Source organism: Lissotriton vulgaris, chromosome 2_1 (assembly GCF_964263255.1).
Source record: "Lissotriton vulgaris chromosome 2_1, aLisVul1.2, whole genome shotgun sequence".
Lineage (NCBI taxonomy): Eukaryota > Metazoa > Chordata > Amphibia > Caudata > Salamandridae > Lissotriton > Lissotriton vulgaris.
Genome location: NC_141687.1, coordinates 1,302,643,102 through 1,302,662,048, shown reverse-complemented (window position 1 = coordinate 1,302,662,048; position 18,947 = coordinate 1,302,643,102). Strand labels below are relative to the sequence as shown.

At 42.3% G+C, this 18,947-nt stretch overlaps 1 protein-coding gene across 2 annotated transcripts in view; it reads right to left on the bottom strand.

Moving 5' to 3' along the window:
- Positions 1-18,947, bottom strand: part of MGAT5 (alpha-1,6-mannosylglycoprotein 6-beta-N-acetylglucosaminyltransferase) — a 752,885-nt gene that overhangs the window by 613,921 nt on the left and 120,017 nt on the right. The window contains exon 2 of one of the 2 annotated variants that reach the window (XM_086957066.1): positions 10,468-10,857. In XM_086957066.1, the coding sequence (XP_086813192.1) occupies positions 10,468-10,708 (241 nt within the window). In that variant the 5' untranslated portion in view covers positions 10,709-10,857. The remainder of the gene's footprint in view (positions 1-10,467; positions 10,858-18,947) is intronic. The other variant, XM_086957067.1, reaches the window with a different exon arrangement.

The window sequence follows — 18,947 nt, the reverse complement described above, 5'->3', positions numbered from 1 at the left end:
AACCTTCCAGTATGTACAAAGCCTAATTTATCTAAACTGAGCCTCTGTAGGAGCCTCACTAGGCTCCATAAGCATGGTTGCCCAATCCATCATCCTCCCTCTTTCCGTCTTGTTACCAAGTACCATATCTACTGATTGGAGACTTTGATGAGTACAGGTAATGGCCTCATCCCACCTCTTGCATCAGCTCTATTCCACTGTAACAGTCTATCAAGGATCACTCACTGTGACACGCCACTCCAGTAATGGATCACAAACAGACAAACCATGGCTTCACCAGGATTCAAAATCCTGCAGGCCAAATCCTCAACTTTTGCAAAATAGTTGGGATCAGATATTTCCCACCACTATGCAACAGCTACCTCTAGATCAGCCCACAATGACACTGAACAAAGACTCACAAGCAGTCTCCTCAACATCCTTGCTGTCATGTCATGGTAATATCACTCCTGACCCATGGCTGAACAGGGTGACAGGAGTTGGGGGCGGGGTGGAATTGTATGTTCAATACATCTTTGAGGATGGAGTTTATTCATCCAGGGGGCACCAGAAAACGCTACAAAACTTTTCAAAGATTTCAAAGTTCACTTGTTACACAATAGAAAGATGCAAGTAAGCACTGCAACAAAGACCGCATATGATGGTACGAAGCTGCAGATATGAGAAGCTTTGCACCCCTTGTTGTAAATATTTTTGTCCACCCTAAGCGTGGAAGGGTATTCTCAGATGTGAGACCCTTGCTCATTGCACCATCAGGATTCAAGCAAACCGGGCCGAAGACGGCTGTAATGCCAGAAACCGGTCCCCGGGAGCTTGTTTCCTTCCCAGTGTAAGAATTGGCTTTTGTAGTTTGGTTTGCCCTGTTCCCATCATGCACTGGGACAGGAACAGACTAATTTGCATACAGCCAGGTTCTGAAACTGGGATGGTGCAGTGAGCTAAAAAACGGTGTTGGATCTAGCCCTGATCTCTTGACTGGGTGAGAGCTTTCTGCTTAATTCAGAGACTCTGTCCCTCACCACCCCTTGTTGTAAATATTTTTGTCCACCCTAAGCGTGGAAGGGTATTCTCAGATGTGAGACCCTTGCTCATTGCACCATCAGGATTCAAGCAAACCGGGCCGAAGACGGCTGTAATGCCAGAAACCGGTCCCCGGGAGCTTGTTTCCTTCCCAGTGTAAGAATTGGCTTTTGTAGTTTGGTTTGCCCTGTTCCCATCATGCACTGGGACAGGAACAGACTAATTTGCATACAGCCAGGTTCTGAAACTGGGATGGTGCAGTGAGCTAAAAAACGGTGTTGGATCTAGCCCTGATCTCTTGACTGGGTGAGAGCTTTCTGCTTAATTCAGAGACTCTGTCCCTCACCACCCCTTGTTGTAAATATTTTTGTCCACCCTAAGCGTGGAAGGGTATTCTCAGATGTGAGACCCTTGCTCATTGCACCATCAGGATTCAAGCAAACCGGGCCGAAGACGGCTGTAATGCCAGAAACCGGTCCCCGGGAGCTTGTTTCCTTCCCAGTGTAAGAATTGGCTTTTGTAGTTTGGTTTGCCCTGTTCCCATCATGCACTGGGACAGGAACAGACTAATTTGCATACAGCCAGGTTCTGAAACTGGGATGGTGCAGTGAGCTAAAAAACGGTGTTGGATCTAGCCCTGATCTCTTGACTGGGTGAGAGCTTTCTGCTTAATTCAGAGACTCTGTCCCTCACCACCCCTTGTTGTAAATACAGGTGGGAATGGAAGCATCCATAAAAATAAAATAACAAAATATTTACTTTGTCTCCTGTTTCCAAACATACCGAAAAACATTAGGCTCCACTTTCCCAAATATGCCGTGGGAATTATAATTGCATTACATTTTAGATATGTCCGGTCAGACCTCAGCTATCACAACACAACCTACAACCTTTTTTAGGCAATACAGTGTGGTTACAGAGGCATCCAGAGGCTATGGTTTGATTTGTATCTGCAGTTTTCAAAAAGTGAAAGATTAGGTTGAAACTCATGTTTTTGCTTAATAATGTTGGAAAAACTCAAAATATTTTTGTTGATAAATTGCACTAGCAAATATGTTTACTTTCAATGTGTGCATCTTTCAACATTTTAGAACAGGAAGGTTTGAAAAGTTTATTTCATAATAAAGTTTGTTATTTTTCCAGAATTCAGTGAAGTTTCCTTGTTTTCAGTGTCCCTGTGAGCACTTACAATTTGACAGAGTTAAGTACAAAATATTGGAACATACTAATAAAAACAATACTACATTCTGGAAGTCACTTGTATTTTTCTCCCAAGAGGTTTTTCTCATAACAATCAAGGCATACTGTATACAATGAAACTGTGTAGTTGCTGGACCTGTAACTTTAATACATTAAATTGAGCAGAAAATGGCAGACTGGAAGACCAAGAGAACAAGCATTGGCATAGCCAACAGGTCTCGCTTTTGGGACCTTATAAGTGTTTAGGCATCCAGACACATTAACCTGTTCATAATCTGGTTGCGTAATTGTACGTCATAGTAGTTTTTAAGTTTGGAATGCTGCTGGTTGGATTTTTTTAAATAGCAAATAACATGATGTTGAACATAGTAGTGTAAACTACTTTGGTAGGTAAAAAAAGTTTGAACTGCCAGGTAGCCACACTTTGAAAGATTCCTTTAAAACATGCCAAAGCTATTTATTTTCCACCCATTGTACTACAGCCTAGGGCTAGCGGCACTGTGTTGGGGAATTCACTCCCTTAGCCCTCTGCCTCTGTATAGAAGTTCTGCACCACTGCCAGTACTCATAACACTTAAAAACAAACCCTTCTCTTCAACTCTCCAGATGTCACGATTGAGAAATAATGCCATCTTCTTGGAGTTTATCGACATTTGTGTTTTGAAACCTGGTAAGTTATATAAAAAAAAAAGAAAAATCACAAAAGCAACACACAACACATCAGATTTGAAACACTTTAAATTTGCACCACTGTTTCTAACGTATATCCACTTTGAAGAGATTGGGAATATTGCCTTGCCTGTACTCCTGTGGGACCAAATGAGATTGCAGAGACTGCTACTTTAATATTGCCTGTTAGTGCTTAGTTGATGAATAAGATGAACACTGACATTTTCAAATATAATTATATGCAGATCTAATTAAATATACACGATGTCCTGGAGAAATATGCCAACATTCCACCAAGTTAGACAGCTACGAAGAGATCAGGTAAATGGCTGAACACATCCCAAAAATATTTTTCGTATGCTCTGCAGAGATTAATACAAATACATGATGTCCGGGAGTTCGCCGGCAGGGCGGCGGGGGGATGTATGCGGGAATAAGACACCAACATTCCACCAAGTTAGACTGCTACAGGGAGATGAGAAAAGGGGCTGAAGACAGCCCAGAAACACTTTAAGAGTGCTGCACAGATGTAATTAATTAAAAATACATGATGTCCGCAAGTTTGATGGCGGACGCTGAAAGGGATTTTGCAGGTGTGGTGCCAACATTCCACCAAGTTAAGACAGCTACAGGGGAGATTATGTAAAGTGCTGAAGACCTGCCCTAGACTTTTTGTCGCTGTTGTGCTGGTTAGCTTGTTGACAGTTTTTGCCCCGTACAGAGACAGGTAGCTTAAGAGCGCCACATTAAGAAACCTCGGACGCACAAATTCAGCCCGGTGACTAACAAGGAGGGAGGGGGAGAAGGGAGGGGGTAGTGAAAGCAGAGAGCAAGGGGGTGGAGGAGCATTAACACGAAAGTGATTCGCTCGCTGTAATGCTTAATGAGCCATGACAAAAAGCCAGATGGCGGCTGCGCGCATGCATGCGCACCCCAAGCTTGAAGCCAGCAAAAGCGTGTGGTAGCACTTTTAAAAGCCCACTTACTAAATGTCTTGTAGAGCAGTGCATGCGCTGGCTAGGGCGAGACCTAAGAACGGCTTCACTTAATAAAGGGAAGGTACAATTGGTGAGGTGTGAGGGTTGGCACTCCTAATTCTTATATACTCAGGAAGGTTCAGCTATGCTGTGACTTTCTCCATTACTGGTAAGTACAACATACCTCCATTAAACAGGAGATGGCCAGTAACTTCAACCACCGCCTATGCTTTTATGTCAATCCAAATGGCAAACTAAACATCATAAGTTGCAAATGCCTCCCGAACCTGGACTAATAACATTCTAAAATAAGAATTTCACTACCAACATTTGTCATGGGTAACTGAAAAGAAATACACAATAAGTAATGTTTTAAAGATCGGATATGGAATTCGGAAAAGAATTTGTAAAGTACTTAATATACAAGTGTGCGCAGTACCGAAATAGTTAGAATCATTGGCATAGGGAACGTGGCACGCTTTTTGTAGGAGAGAATGTCACCGAACAAGTTGGAGCATACTCAATGCTGCGTGTGCATGTCACTCAAATACTTAAGAAAACAAAAGGAGCTGGCAGCACTTGTTTCTTGATGCACTGATTGTAGGTGCTAGCTATTCACAATGAAACCACAATGGTGCAATTTACTTCCAATATGATGCGCTGACTAGGTTAGCCTCTGCACATACTTTCTCAGGAAGAGTCCGACTCTCCCTAAATCCTACTGAACTACAGCCAAACTTTGTGACATAAAAAAACCAGGACCAAAACTTAATGAATCTCTTCTCTAAATGCTTGTTGAAACTATAGGCTGGGTTGATGGATTCCCTCACCTTGATACTGGATAAACTAAAATCCTTGGAAAATAGGTCTTTGAAATCTTAGACCTTACAAAGCTCGTGGCCTCCATCTGGTGATTAGGGGAATGACCCAATAGGCCAAGATAATGCACAAAAGGAACCAAATGTATCTATCCTCTGTTAGCCTGTGCCCATCAATGGTGCACAGGGGCCAGCCACCTCAGTGCACTCGAGAGGTCATTCAGTGCAGCAAGGTCTGTGACTAGGCGCAGTGTGGCTGTGAAATAGGAGCATCCAGTGCCCAATGGCTTTACAACAGTTGCCCGCATACAACTACCTCCTTAATGCACTCCATATGTTATTGTATTGCAAATGGCCAAGTTTGGCCAAAAAGGCAGCAGAAGGGGGTGGGCTGAGCTGAGAAACAGGTTGTTCATAGGCTCAAACAGCTCTCCGACTGGCTTAGAGATCTGTGCGATGAAATAAATATAGTAAGAAGGATCCAGTGTATTGGCTTTGGTATGAAATTCACACCTGGAGACTGTGTGGTCATCCACTTCAGAAGCACCAAGCTGCTCAAAAGGCTGCTTTTTAGATTGTAACTAGGGGAAAAATACGCCTCTGGGCTATTTTGATAAGCCATCATGAAGGCAAATTAACAACTTTCAAAACTGACGAGTGACTGTCACCAATCATAGGAATTTAGCAGAATGCTAAATATTCTTACTAGAAATGCTTTCAGAATGCTTAAAGGCCTAAATGAAATGGACTGACTACACCCATCCATAAAGCATTGATCAGAAGACACATTGATGAGGGTTGGAAATGTAGAGAACTTGAATGTCATCATCCGTGGTAATGGCGCATGTACTGTAGAGTCCCCAACAAGTACAGCCAAAATGAAGGAGAACACTCATTTATTATCTTGGTACATAGCAGGCATCTGCGCAAAATTGGGAAATCAATTTATAAATGAGTTTGACTTGATATGATGCCAAGAGACTTGCTAAATGGAAGCCTTTCACATCAATGTTTTTAACTCCACCTGCTACCCAGCTGGGCACTCCAATAGGGGCCGACCCAGGGGGAACACATGTGGTCCTGCTGGCCTTAACTTGCCCCAGTCTTAATTTGGACCCAGTGTCTTCCAGACCACATAATCAAATCCTGCTTTTGAAAATCGGGGTTATGTTAGAATTCAATGTCAACTTTTATCATAATATTTTTGTTCACATGAATATTGTTGTAGTTAAAGGTTTAGATTATGAGCTAGACATACAGAAGAGAAACATTACATTTTGTGGATATCTTAGGAGGAAGGTCTGTCGTTTTTTGAATAAGGATGGGGAGGGAATGTACCATTTTAAGCATGATCCATATGATGAATTTTTAAATAAGTTAACTATGAAATATAATTTAAGTTTTGCATCCCCAGATCAGTTGTCCCCCAGACAATCTGATGCCTCGGTCTTTTACAAGGAAAGAGAGCACCACTAACTTCATTTTATTTTCTGCCCCCTTAAGCACTGCAAGGTTTAATTTTAAGGTCATCCCAAAGGGTTTCAGCGACCACAATCTACTTTCAATGTTCATCCGTGCGGGAGATAGACATAAATGTAAGACCGGGCTGGCAGTTTAAAATCAAGGTGTTCGGCTAAAACAGGACAAAATTGACCCCATCTATTTTCTCAGAAACCTTCTGTTCAACAAAGGTGAACACAAAGAGACTTGTTTGAACCCAGATGGCATTCCTTCTGAAATGATATTCGCCTTTCGGTCACCCTGTGAGACTATTAGTCATGGGTTGATCAGCCAAAAGGCTTGTCTGGTTTAACCAAGCGTGTTCTAGTGCCCAAACAAAGCTTATTCTGGACCTCAAAAAAGCAACCTAGTCTAAGCTGGAAATTAGGCAATGTAGAAATAATTATTAGGGACTAATAAAGCGGAGGAAGGATATTAAGGAAATGGCTTGGGATGATATGGAAATTGCTGTTAAATGTAAAGATGCCAGAGCTTTTTGGGGGCTGGTGCACCTTATTTATTACTCCTACCTCCCCGGAAACTATAGATATAATTTCAGCTGATAAGTAGGTTGACCATTTTTCTAAAGTCTTTGACTCCTACGAGAACGTTGACTCCTATGAATCTTATGAATTAGTGGTTGAAGGGAAGGGATTACTGCAGTTTTCCCACTAATGTCCTGCTTATCAGGCAAAGCCCTTGCCACTGATTGAGTACCAGTAGATGTTTATTTATTTATTTATTTATGTGCTTGTAGAGCGCCTGATTCAATTCCTGAAGGGATATCTCTGCGCTTTTGCTTTCACTGTACAGTTACTGTAGACTTTCAACTGTGGATAAGGAGTTTAGTTTATGGCAACGTAAAGAGATATGTTTTGAGTTTTTTTCTGAAAGGTTCAAGACTGGTGATCAGTTTCAGTGCAGGAGGTAGGGAATTCCAAAGGATAGGTCCTTTGTATGATAGAGCTCGACCACCTTGTCTGGCTCTTCTGATTTTTGGGACCTGTAACAGCTGATGGTTGCTTGAGCGGAGTGTGCGTCCGGGGGTATATGGAACAAATTTTTCCTTTAGGTCTTTGGGGCCAGTACCGAACAGGCATCTGTGTATCAAACAGCATATTTTGAATTTGATACGCTGCTTTACCGGCAGCCAATGCAGTTGGTGTAAAAGAGGACGGGAGGGAGTTCTGGTGGGAGCATTAAGAGCCAGTCTTGCTGCTGTGTTTTGGACTACTTGTAGTTTATCCAGTTGTTCCTCATTTGCCGATATGTACAGGCCATTACAATAGTCCATTCTGCTTATTATTAGGGTCTGGATGAGTGTTTTCCTGTGGTTGTCTGTTTCTAAAAGCAACATTTCTTGTGAGCCCCAGCTCTTGACGAATGTGATCTGGGCTGCCATTCTAGGAGCCTTCCAACCTACCTGGTCAGAAGCTACCATAGTTTTTATCTTCAAAAAGGGAGATTGGAGTCCTCCTGCTGGTTACCGCCCCATTTCTTTGTGTGAGTGCAGGGCAGAGGAAAGCGGAACGCTGTCAGAGATCCAATATGGTTTCCTCCCAGGCATGTGAAGGGTGGTGTAATGCCTCAACATTTGATTAGAAATTACATTAAGGCCAAGATGGAATAAATTCACGTGGGTTTCACAGATTTAACTTGCACCTTTGCCTCAGTGAACTAGTCCAAGTTATGGCATTTGATGAAATATCTGGGGGTGAAGAAAATTTGAATCTCCCTTTTAAAAAGAATAAGGTGATTACATAAAGGTACGAATGAGAGCGTACCCAGGGGCACTAAAGGGGCTTGCCCTGGAAAAATAACTTTGTCCAGTGGGGTGAGAAAAGGATGAGATTTAACGCCTTTTTAAAATTTTTCATCTAGATTAATGGTCTAGAAAAGTTCCTAATAAATCAAGGGAAAGATTAGCCACAGCTTTGGAGCAGTTTTACACTGATGATGTTGTTTTGTTATCAATGACAGCAAATGGTGTTCAATCCCTCACTCTTTTTTATAACTGAAGTGGACTTGAATATTAATCTCTCCAAATCATAGGCTATGACCTGTGGGCAAAAGGGAACCAAGATTAGACAGCATTCGATTGTTACTAGAAGGTTAGAGAGAGTAACCCACTTTAATTACTTGGGTCTACCATTTGCCTCATCTATAGGTTGGAGACACCTTCTCTTCACTAGAACTCAACAAATGTTGAGATCAACTGAGGCAGTGTACAGATTTGCCTATAAAGTAGGAGAAAAGTCAAATAAGCCCATCCATACCCGAGACATAGAATCAAACGTTACCTCTGTGTGCTTTTCCCGGACAGTGGTTTGGGACTATACGGACTTCAAACCCCCCCCCCAGCAAGTACCAGATTATTTTTTTACATTGGTTGTTGGCGGTTCCGAAACGCGCCCCTAATTTTAGTAGTCACTCAGAAACTGGTACTCCCTCCATTAGTGATTTTATAAAAATTCTTCTGCTCTTGCTATGGGTTTCAATTTGGGTAAAAAGCAAAACAAGGTTCTTAAATGCCGTCATCAAAAAGAGCTTCCTCTGAATAATAAGTTAGCCACACTTTTTCTCAAGTATGTACAACTAACTTTTGCTGTGCCAGAGTTATTTGAGCAGTGGGAATGTACTGGCGCCTCAATTAAGTTAAGAGTGAAGAACTAGTTTTAGGAACATCAGGAGGCAAAATTATTTTAGAACGTTGCGAACAGGTCGGCAGAAATGGAATATTCTGACTTGGTTTTATCACGAGGAATTGTTCCTTATTTACTGCATGTTCGAAATGCACAGTTTAGATTCTATCTCATTTGTACAAGAATGAATGCACAGTTTAGATAGAATCTAAACTGTGCATGAGATTTTTGTTTGAATGGTCCGTTTCAGGGACTTGGGTTTTAGGTCTGCTTGAGTTCGTAGTCACTACTGAAAAGAAGCTTTCCCGATCCAGGTAAGTTCAATATCTTCTTTTATTAGTTCTCACCACAGGGCACTCTAGCAGCTTCCAAAAGGCTTTATTTTCAAAAGTCCCCCACCCGTTCGTCCTCCAACTTTCCCATTCCAGACTTCATTCCACCAACCTACATTCTATATTCGGCAACAAGAAACCCAACCCTACAGTAACCTGCAGAAAGAATGGTGGAGGCCTTTTTAGAGAAGCCAAGGAGTTTGAGTGTGGGGGTAGGGCTGGATTTGAATACTCATCACAGCCATGTAAGGTAGAAACAGTGGCATAGCAAGGTCAGGAGGTACCTGGTGTGGAAAATGTCTGTCACCCCCGCCTTGACAAAAAATATGTGTTTAAGACGCATATGTTTGCCATTTTCTCACCCCCCACAGTGATGACACCCGGGGAGGCCAGCATCCACCTTCCTACACCACTGGGTAGAAACCCTGAATGTCAAAACCAATCAGCTTTTACCAGCTCCAAAAGAAATGCTCAAATAGCGCTTTGCCATACTACATGTACACACACATGTACACACACACACACACAACACACAATCAGTTCCTTTAACATCAGCTTCCAAGATGGCGGCAAACATTTTACTGGGGAAACATGTCACGTTCAAAGCCTGGAAAAATACATTAACAAAAGAGGAAGAATATGTTTTCCATGTGGGAATGAATACTCAGTATAAATTATACATGGTCGGGCTTCATTTGTTCACAAAATGTAATTGCTTCAAAGACTGCATGAATAGAAGATCAATGAAGTGTGACAAACTAATATGCTGCACTGGAGGCACAGAGAAAAGTGGAGACTTAACATGATCCCATTATATTGCCTAAAACTGTATATCTACATATATTCTGTGTGTCTATTCATGTTACCCAGAGATTTATCTGTTTTACAATTGGATAATAAGGTTTCTCCACGTACTCCTTATTCCTACAAGAAATTATAGTTATCTGATATATAACCACTGTATCTCTTTTTTTATTGTTTATTTCTCTTTTTCCATCTCATAATGTTATCCTTGCATCCCTGTGTAAATGGCCAAGCAATAAAAATTCATTGACCTAAAAAAGAACTGAAAAAATAGGGCTAGAACAACCTGGGCAGGAAGACTCTTTCTTGGGCAAGGTAACAGGATTGCTCTAAAAATGACTCATAGTAAATAATTTAACCAAGAAATTCAAGGCACAAAAACTCCTATTTGATAGGCTGAATATATTCTAGCTTTCTTACCAGGTATAGTCTGGAAAGCAACAAAATAAATAAATAGCTTGAATACGCGACAGCAGTGACTGCACTGTAATATGTTTATACTCACCATACGCAGTCATGGTCCCAACATATGGCCCATCCACCACATTCCTGTTTTCTTCCGCCAAGGCTTTGATGTACCGCTTGCTAAGATCCAAAATCTGTTCACGAAGCATGGAGCTACTTTCATGTTGAGTTCGTTGTTGAATAGTGAAATGCAAGAGCATCATACCCCAAATGAAGCCAAAGGACACAAGAAAAAAGCCAAGCTTCTGAGATGACAGTTTCCACGGCGTGAAAAATGCCATTGTTCCTTGACAACTCAGGAGGTGAAAGAGCAACAGCTTAAAATACCAAGACACGAAACACCTCCATGGCACACCGCTCTATCTTTTACTCCACTGTGCTCTGCGTTGGTTTGTTGGTTGCTCTCCTGCTTCGGCTCAGTTTCATTCTGCTAAAGAAATAAAAAATATATTTTATGTAGATATGCGTAATACACAATTACGTCTTATTTTTTTAATTAAACAGAAATACAATTAAAGCCTACATTTAGTTATTTATTTTGTTTGCAACCATAGAACTAGAGGTTGAAATAACAAAAGTACTGTATATGGTGGTGAACAAATTACAAAACCAGCTATGATCTGCTGTTTGTGTGGCAAAGCAACAGCCATCATTTTTTAAAGTCCTTATTTATCCATTGTCTCAGGGACAGTGCCACTGTTAACTCTGAATATTTGGCGGCTGTTGCGTTTAGTTGAGCAGGCAACTTGAATGAATTAATTGTGTGGCTAGGTGCAAACTGATTAGTGGGGCATCTGTCAGAATCAACGAGCAGTCCAAGGGGCCCCCATCCCTTAAGGGAGCCCAAAAACCTTCAGGAGGCCTCCATTCAGCCCAAGGCCAATGAAAAGCTGTGAGATATGGGAAACTTAGGGGCTCCTCATCACATACTGCAGGTGGGGGTCCCATCATTTCGCATTTCACCACTGCAGTAGCACTAGCATGTAAATTGAGACAGGAAGCAATTCTTGTTGCTAGAGGACACAAAGTTACAACATTTTTAGGTCGAGCCTGGGCAGCGCATGCGCTTTAAGACATGCTGTATTCAGGTAGGGACTTGAAGATCCACCCATATTTTTCATTGGCTTGTGTCATTGTCCACTGTAAACTGTGGCTGTCTATCAGACAATATTCTTAGTAGTCCCTCCTTAGTATTGCCATATCTCCTTTTGTAACCTTCCATAGAGACGACCCTTGTTACGTGTGTTGTTACTCAGTAGGCTTTAATTAGATATTCCGAGCACTTTTTTCCCCAAATAGCTTTGCACTGCCTGCTGTTGCAGGCAGGACATGCTCTCTCCCAACGCTTTAGATTAATATGTTTAAAAGTAAAGTGCGCCATAATGCGATTGCTACAATAGTTAATTGTGGATGCGTTAACAATTGATGTGTGCACTGATGGCTGGAGGTGGGTGTGCCTAGTGGAAGCGTACACAGACGGCTGTTGGTGTGTGTGCCTGGTGAAGCGTGCACTGATGGATGGTGGTGTGTGTGTGTGCCTGGTGAAAGCGTGCACTGATGGCTGGTGGTGTGTCCCTGGTGGTAGCGTGCACTGACATCTGGTGGTGTTTGTGCCAGGTGAAAGCATGCACTGGCGGCTGGTGGTGTTTGTGCCCAGTGAAAGCGTGCACGGAAGACTGATGTGTCTGTGCCTAGTGAAAGTGTGCACTGACGGTGTGGTTGTGTGAGTGTGGTTGTATGTGTGTGGTTGTTTTTGTGGTTGGGTGTGTTGTTGTGTGTGTGTGTGTGGTTGATTGTGTGTGTGTGGTTGATTGTGTGTGTGTGTGTGTGTGTGTGGTTGATTGTGTGTGTGTGTGTGTGGTTGATTTTGTGTGTGTGTGTGGTTGCGTGTGGTTGCGTGTGGTTGCGTGTGGTTGCGTGTGGTTGCGTGTGGTTGCGTGTGGTTGCGGTTGTGTGTGATGGATTAAAGCAAAGGCAAGGTGGCAATGTTATAATGACGTGATGATGGTAGTAAAATGGTGCGTAAAATGGTGCCTAATATTACTTCTGCACCCGAGGATTTTGGTAACTATTAGTCAAAAAATGCTCGTTTCAAAGTTGCAAGGACACTGAGCTGTAACTATGTCACATCAATAAAATAAAGAAAATGGGGGAAACGAACACCAGGACAACATTTGACCAAGAGCCAAAACAATTTTCGATGGAATCCTTCACAGTAGCATCAAATAAGGACATAGGGAAGGCTACATGTGAAAGGATAGAATAACGGGTTTGAGCTATTGACATTGCAAATAACTAAGCCTTTTATTTTTGTTTTAAATATTAAAACATAAATAAAAGGCATTGTTATTTACAATGCCAATAGCTTAAACTCGCATAAATTCGAGACCTATTGCATTGAAAATGCTTGTTTAAATATTAGTGCTGGTGTAACTCTATTTTCAATTGAAAACCTATGAGTAAAATGTCTGCCTTCTGCGCAGTCCCAGTGTATTTGTGTACATTCATCGGAAGTATGTGAAATCTCTCTTTAAAGTGTGTATGACAAAGTGCTTTGTTTTCCTGTTCTAATTTTTTTCTTTAAAGTGTATGACAAAGTGCACATGTATTGTGTGTTCTCCAAAGTGTAACATTCATTGTTGGTGAATGAAAAGGAATAACTTTTCACTAGTTAGAAGTAGTCTTGGCGCTATTTGTGTGAGTTACACAATGCTGTGTTTTCTTTTATAAAGATGTTCAGTGTGGTGAAGTCTCTGCCATAGACTTGTATCTCAGTGACTGTGTATGTTCTATTTTCTTCTACAATATTTGTAGGGCTTTGATTATCAGCAGAAACTCATTCAGTTACAGAAAGAAACCCAGGATTTCGCTCCTTTGATGGAGACATGCACTGTATCCGATCTAAGAATGCCCTGTGTTTATCGTCTGTCTCTGCAGTGACCTTACTGTGACAGTGTGTCTTGTCCTTGTTTACTGTTATCCTTTATGAAGGGATTTATTGCAGTCCACGAAGATGTAACCTGTTGAAAGACAGCTCAATAAAGAGACTTTCAATATAAAAAGCTTTTCTCAATGTTTTCATTTGGACTGATGAGACTTATGCACAATTCACCACGGGAGTACAGTGAGGGAATAAAAATACCACCACTTGTTAGTTAAAGCACATACAATCTGCAGAAACACAGTATAAAGCGCAATAAGAAATCACGTTGCTGATATTATTAATATGTGCTGAGAGAGCTCCACGCACAATGTGTAAGAGTTTGCTTCACCCCTCGGGGACCAGGTGTCCGAGTTAAGCTGATTTTTGTCGAGTGTGAGTGTGCCCCACACACAGCTGGGGGATCTGACGCACTCCTGCAGGATACTCTCATACACGAGTGAGGTCTGACACCACAGAGAGGAGGGCGGGGCACTGATCAGGGTTTGGGCTGGCAGAAGTGTGGGTGGCACAGTGTGCATGAGCATGCTTCGGGTTCAAGGTGCTGCATGCAACACTTTTTTTTATTTACATGCATAGCTATTGTACAACATTCACCCTGTTAATAAACAGGGCCGGAACACAGGTCTGACTCTTCCTTATAAATTTACTTCGGGTGTAAATTGGCGCTGCATTGACTCCTATGCCCCCCCCTCTGTGACTCCTCCTCACATCTGCCACCTCTTGAAGGTTCTCTGAAGCGCTGATTTCACACACCAGTGAATTCTGATTTATGGAAGGACGGGATGCGTGATGCTCACAACTGCAGCCATGTGGCTGTTTTTTTCACAGTTTTATATAGCTCGAAGCCTCGAACTCACCCCGAAGGATTTGCTCAGAATCACAGGATGTTGAGACGACGCCCAGACTCGGAGCTGGTTTTCCCAGCTCCAAAGTCCACAGCTCCCCCCGCTAGGCCACATCCTCTCACATCTTCTATTACGATTTGTTCGCATTTAACAGTATGATCACTATTTCCCCTCCAACACTTTACCGTAATGCAGACTTCTTTTCACCCCACGTGAGGCTGAATGAACAATATTCAGAGGCCTGTTCATGCACACAGTGGGTCACAGCACTAGTGAAATGTGCGCACACAACACAAGCCACTCAAGTCCCCAGACATACATCAGTGACAAGACGCGCTACCTTCTCACTTGGTCACACAATAAACCACGGACCCCCTCCCTTCACCCCTGAGTCTGTGCTTGAATGGACGGATATGAAACTTCCAGGGGTTTCTCGCGCGGAGTCCAGTCACTGACTGAAAAGACAATGTGAGGCGGAGTCCTGCCGAGCAGCAGCTGCAGAGAGGAGGGGGCAATGGGTGGAATGTGAGGAGTGGGGCTAACGAGACGTGAGAGAGGCAATGAAAATAAGCATTGGCCGCGCGGCAGTAAAGCCGCGCGACAGTGAAAGTGGCAACAGGGGGAGGGGGCATGGGCGATTTCCTTTCGGGAGCATGCGACCATATGGCACCACCATATGGCACCGCGCGCTCCCGAAAGGAAATCGCCAAGATGTGCCTGCGTTGCATTGCAAGTAATGCAACTCGGGCAATTCTTTGCTGCAGATGGCATTAGGTCCCCTCCTATGCAACACATGCGCGCTGCGTAAGACGAGACCTAAAAACTGTCAAGGAGTAAACAATTTCATTGTTATACAAGATTGTCTGGATTACATGGCCAGAACACAATGCTGCAGTGAGGGCAGGGACAGACTGGGACAGAAAATAGACCCAGGCACCGAAATAAAAGTGGAGCCATTAGCAAATCAGGCGTGGTAATACACATTGTGCCCGGGGGTCACAAAAGGCATGTGTACCCGCTTTGTGCGTCTTTGGGACACAATGGTATTACAGAAAGGGATGCAGACACTTGTGCTTTCATCTTTCATGTTAAAAAGGTAGTATTCTTTAATCTATTCATCTCATTATGAAGAGTAAAGCTATAGTTCAACCTAGGCTCTCATTAGGAAAGGCCAAAGTAATCCTCATTATTTCCCAACTCCCTGAATTACCATTACTACGAATCCTGGTGGTGGGGAAATAAAAGGGATTTCGGGTTTTGTGGAATAACATGGGGGAATTGGGGTTTCTGCAAGGATTGCCACGTTTTCTCAGTGTTTCACATACAGTTTTGAGATGCTTCCAGCATCTGAAATTTCCACATGGAGCACACCTCAGTTATAATTTCGATGGGTTCAGTAATTCTTGATACTGGTCCCACTGGAATTAACAGCTTGTAGTAAGTCCACACGTGGATACCAGGTAAGTTGTAATGTCTTTTATTAGGCATAAAGTAAGCACAAGAAGCTGGCCTATAAGCTTGCATCCATGCAGACCGGCTCCGACCATCAACTGACAAGGAGCAGAATGTCCAAGCCATGCATGTATGTATGTATGTATGTATGTATGTATGTATGCAGAGCAATCTCAGGAAGCAACATTCTTACAGTAGCCATAAAATTACATTTAAAAGATGCACTAGAGGATACAACAGAGCCCCCTCATAAGGTGGGCCCTAGATTTAGAGCAATGCTCTCAGAGGATACAATGAAAACGGTGCTTACCCTCTATGCTCCTCCCACCATATATTTATTGGGCCCTTCCCCACTCACTAGTCAGCCTCATTTCTCCCTCTTGATAAGCTTTCCCCCTGATAACTTGTCCATAACTCCATGCAAACCCATATTAATGTCACTCTGAATCCAGGAGAGCAGGTCAATTCAAATATTTAATACAGAAAATACCTATATTATGCTACATCAAAACACAAATTCAAGCTTCGTTCCCCAATCAAACATAACTGTCGCTAGCCAATTATTGAATGTGCATAATTTAACCTTTTCAAACTAACCTCACCTGTGTTAACTATCACCTTATTTCCAACCACAGTACAGTAATGTTTTCAGCAGGGACATCAAAGTCTTAAAGGGTAATTAACACATTTTAAACGAAAGGGATTGCATTGAAAGATACTGTGTTTTGTCTTCATCAGGTATTTCCCTTTAAAATTATTAAACTGGATCAACAGTTTATAATTTTACTAATCTTTTTATTATTTTTACATTTGCCAAAATAAACGTTCCACTTTCTATAATTTGAGCACTCTGCTTTGCGTTTCTCAATACATGGTGAACCAAAAAAAGACGAAAAACAGAGATAGAAAAGAAAGGTGCACTATACCGCCCTACACCAAATTAATTTTACTGGACTTTCCGCCAAGCTTACATTTGGGAAAAATTTTAAAATGCCAAATACAATATTGTGCGCCATTGGATGACAACAGCAAAATACCACAGCGATCAATAGAAGGCTATTGTGATTTAAGACAAACTCATTATGAATTCTAATCCACCTGTATTGAAACAGTTAAATAACAAACACGGGAAACATAATTGTTAAGACTCCATTTAAAAAAGGAGCTGTAAAAGCCTCCCAGCAGCACGTAATGGTGTAGCGAAATCAGGGGTTAATTGGAAAAAAATAATAAGTGCGGAGGCTCTCGTCATGAGGCAAATTGCAACAGCCCATTTCTCCTGTTAGCACCGCCTATAACAGAACCAACTACTAACCAAGGGGGAACGACTATGTGACGTAGTGGCCAGAGCTGCCCACTTAACAGCTGGGGTATCAGGTTCGAGTCTCAGCGTCAGCTCAACAACCTGTGATTCGGGGCAAATCACTTAATCTCCAAGTGCCTACCATAAATGAATGTGTACGCAACTGGTGCTCATGAAAAGCGCCGGTGTTGAAGATTAAGTGCTGGGGCAAAGCAACGAAAACCCCCGCCTCAAATGAAGCAATGATTGAAATATTGGAAAACATTACTGCATAAACAGTATTAGCAATAGTTATTTTACTGTAATGTAATGGTTTTAATTTAATAATGCAAATAAATTTCAACTTTCTGCAAAAACAGATGCTTAATGGATTATTTCACATTCATAGAGCAGAGGCCTTTACTGGACAGACCAATTTGATTCTTAAAGCAACCTATGTTCAATAATAACTTTCATGTGCGTGGCTACAGAAGTCTTTCCTTATTCACTGCACCCCCACTTTTACTCCATCACAGATGAAAAAGGCCTTAAACCAATTCGGAAACTAAAGTAATTCAAACGGAAGGAGCCCACCATTTGGAAGACTGTGAAGCCATATTGACCCTCTAGAGACAATAAGTTTGCTTTATAGGTGGGAGAGGATGGGTGGCACACACAGTATGGTACGTTGTGCTACTACCTGTACACAGCTGCTGTTCTCCTTCGCGTTTTCTTTTCTATAGGCACATGGGTTGCTGTGGAAGAGCTGGACTCATATCCATTTTTGATTCTGGCTGCACTGCTAATATGATGCTGAAAGTGGGGGAAACCTCTCCGGTTTGACGGTGCTTCATGGAGTGTACAGGAGTAGAAGAATCAAGTTGTAAACATGTTTTAGTTGTGGGTCAGTTCTTGTTCCATTAATGGAACCGAAGGGCTCGCAAAGTGTATTTGTGGGTGTACTGGCCACAGTACCTACAGATAGACATTACTATGGACTTCAATGGTAGCTCACCATCAGTCCAGCACTGACGAAGACATGGCACTGTCAGCACACCAGCATCACACTCACTGCATACAATGAATTTAGGAAAACACCCTAAAAATAGGTGGTCTGCAGCTGGCTGTTCGTGTGAATGACCAGCTTCCTGGGTATCCCAGGGGCACTATAAGAAAGAGCTTTATAGCAGGAAGTTTTGCTTGTTTTTGAAACAAATGACAAGCCAAAGTCTGGGGGGTGGGGAGGAGCGAATTGTTCATGTACCTTATATCTTTCTGTTTCTCAGATTCATCCATGCAGTTGCCACATAGCTGGGGGTCACTAGAGCCCTTTGCCCTCAGTGCAAAGAGGACAGCCAGAATTGTAAAGTTCATGTATTGATTCAGCTACTAGCTGGCATTGGCTGATTAGGCAGGAGGCTGTGAGGGCAAGCAGACTAGAAGTGCTTTTCTCTAGAGGCGATTTCTTAATGCATTTTAACGAAGTTCTTCTAGCACACACAAGCATGAGCTCAAAATAATCCTCTAAAAAAAAAAAAAAAGTGTATACTTAATATTCCTAAAACTAACTTGGACCTACCCACCACCAGTGGGGAAGGTAACGAAGTGGAGAGATAGGAAGACACTGAGAAGAATAAAAACAAACTTCAAACGTACAGTTACCGAACAAACATCTATTGTCCCACGAACCCTCTCGCTACCCGTCTCGAAACAGGGCTGCAGAGAGCGCCTCCATCTTCAAATCTAACAAATCCTTTTTGAGGCACTAAATCAGTGTTAATCTGGTTTGTGTTGAGAGCTCCAATTTGGGAAAAAATGCATCCTTTTGCCACATAAAACACTGTTTCCTGTACGCTATACGCAAACAATTCAGGGATACTCCAATTATGGGCACATCCGGAGGGACAGCAGACCCCCTCCACACCTTCCCCAGGAAAGTAAGTATCCATAATGAACATTCTCCTATTCTTCCTACGGAGACGGCAAATTCACCAATT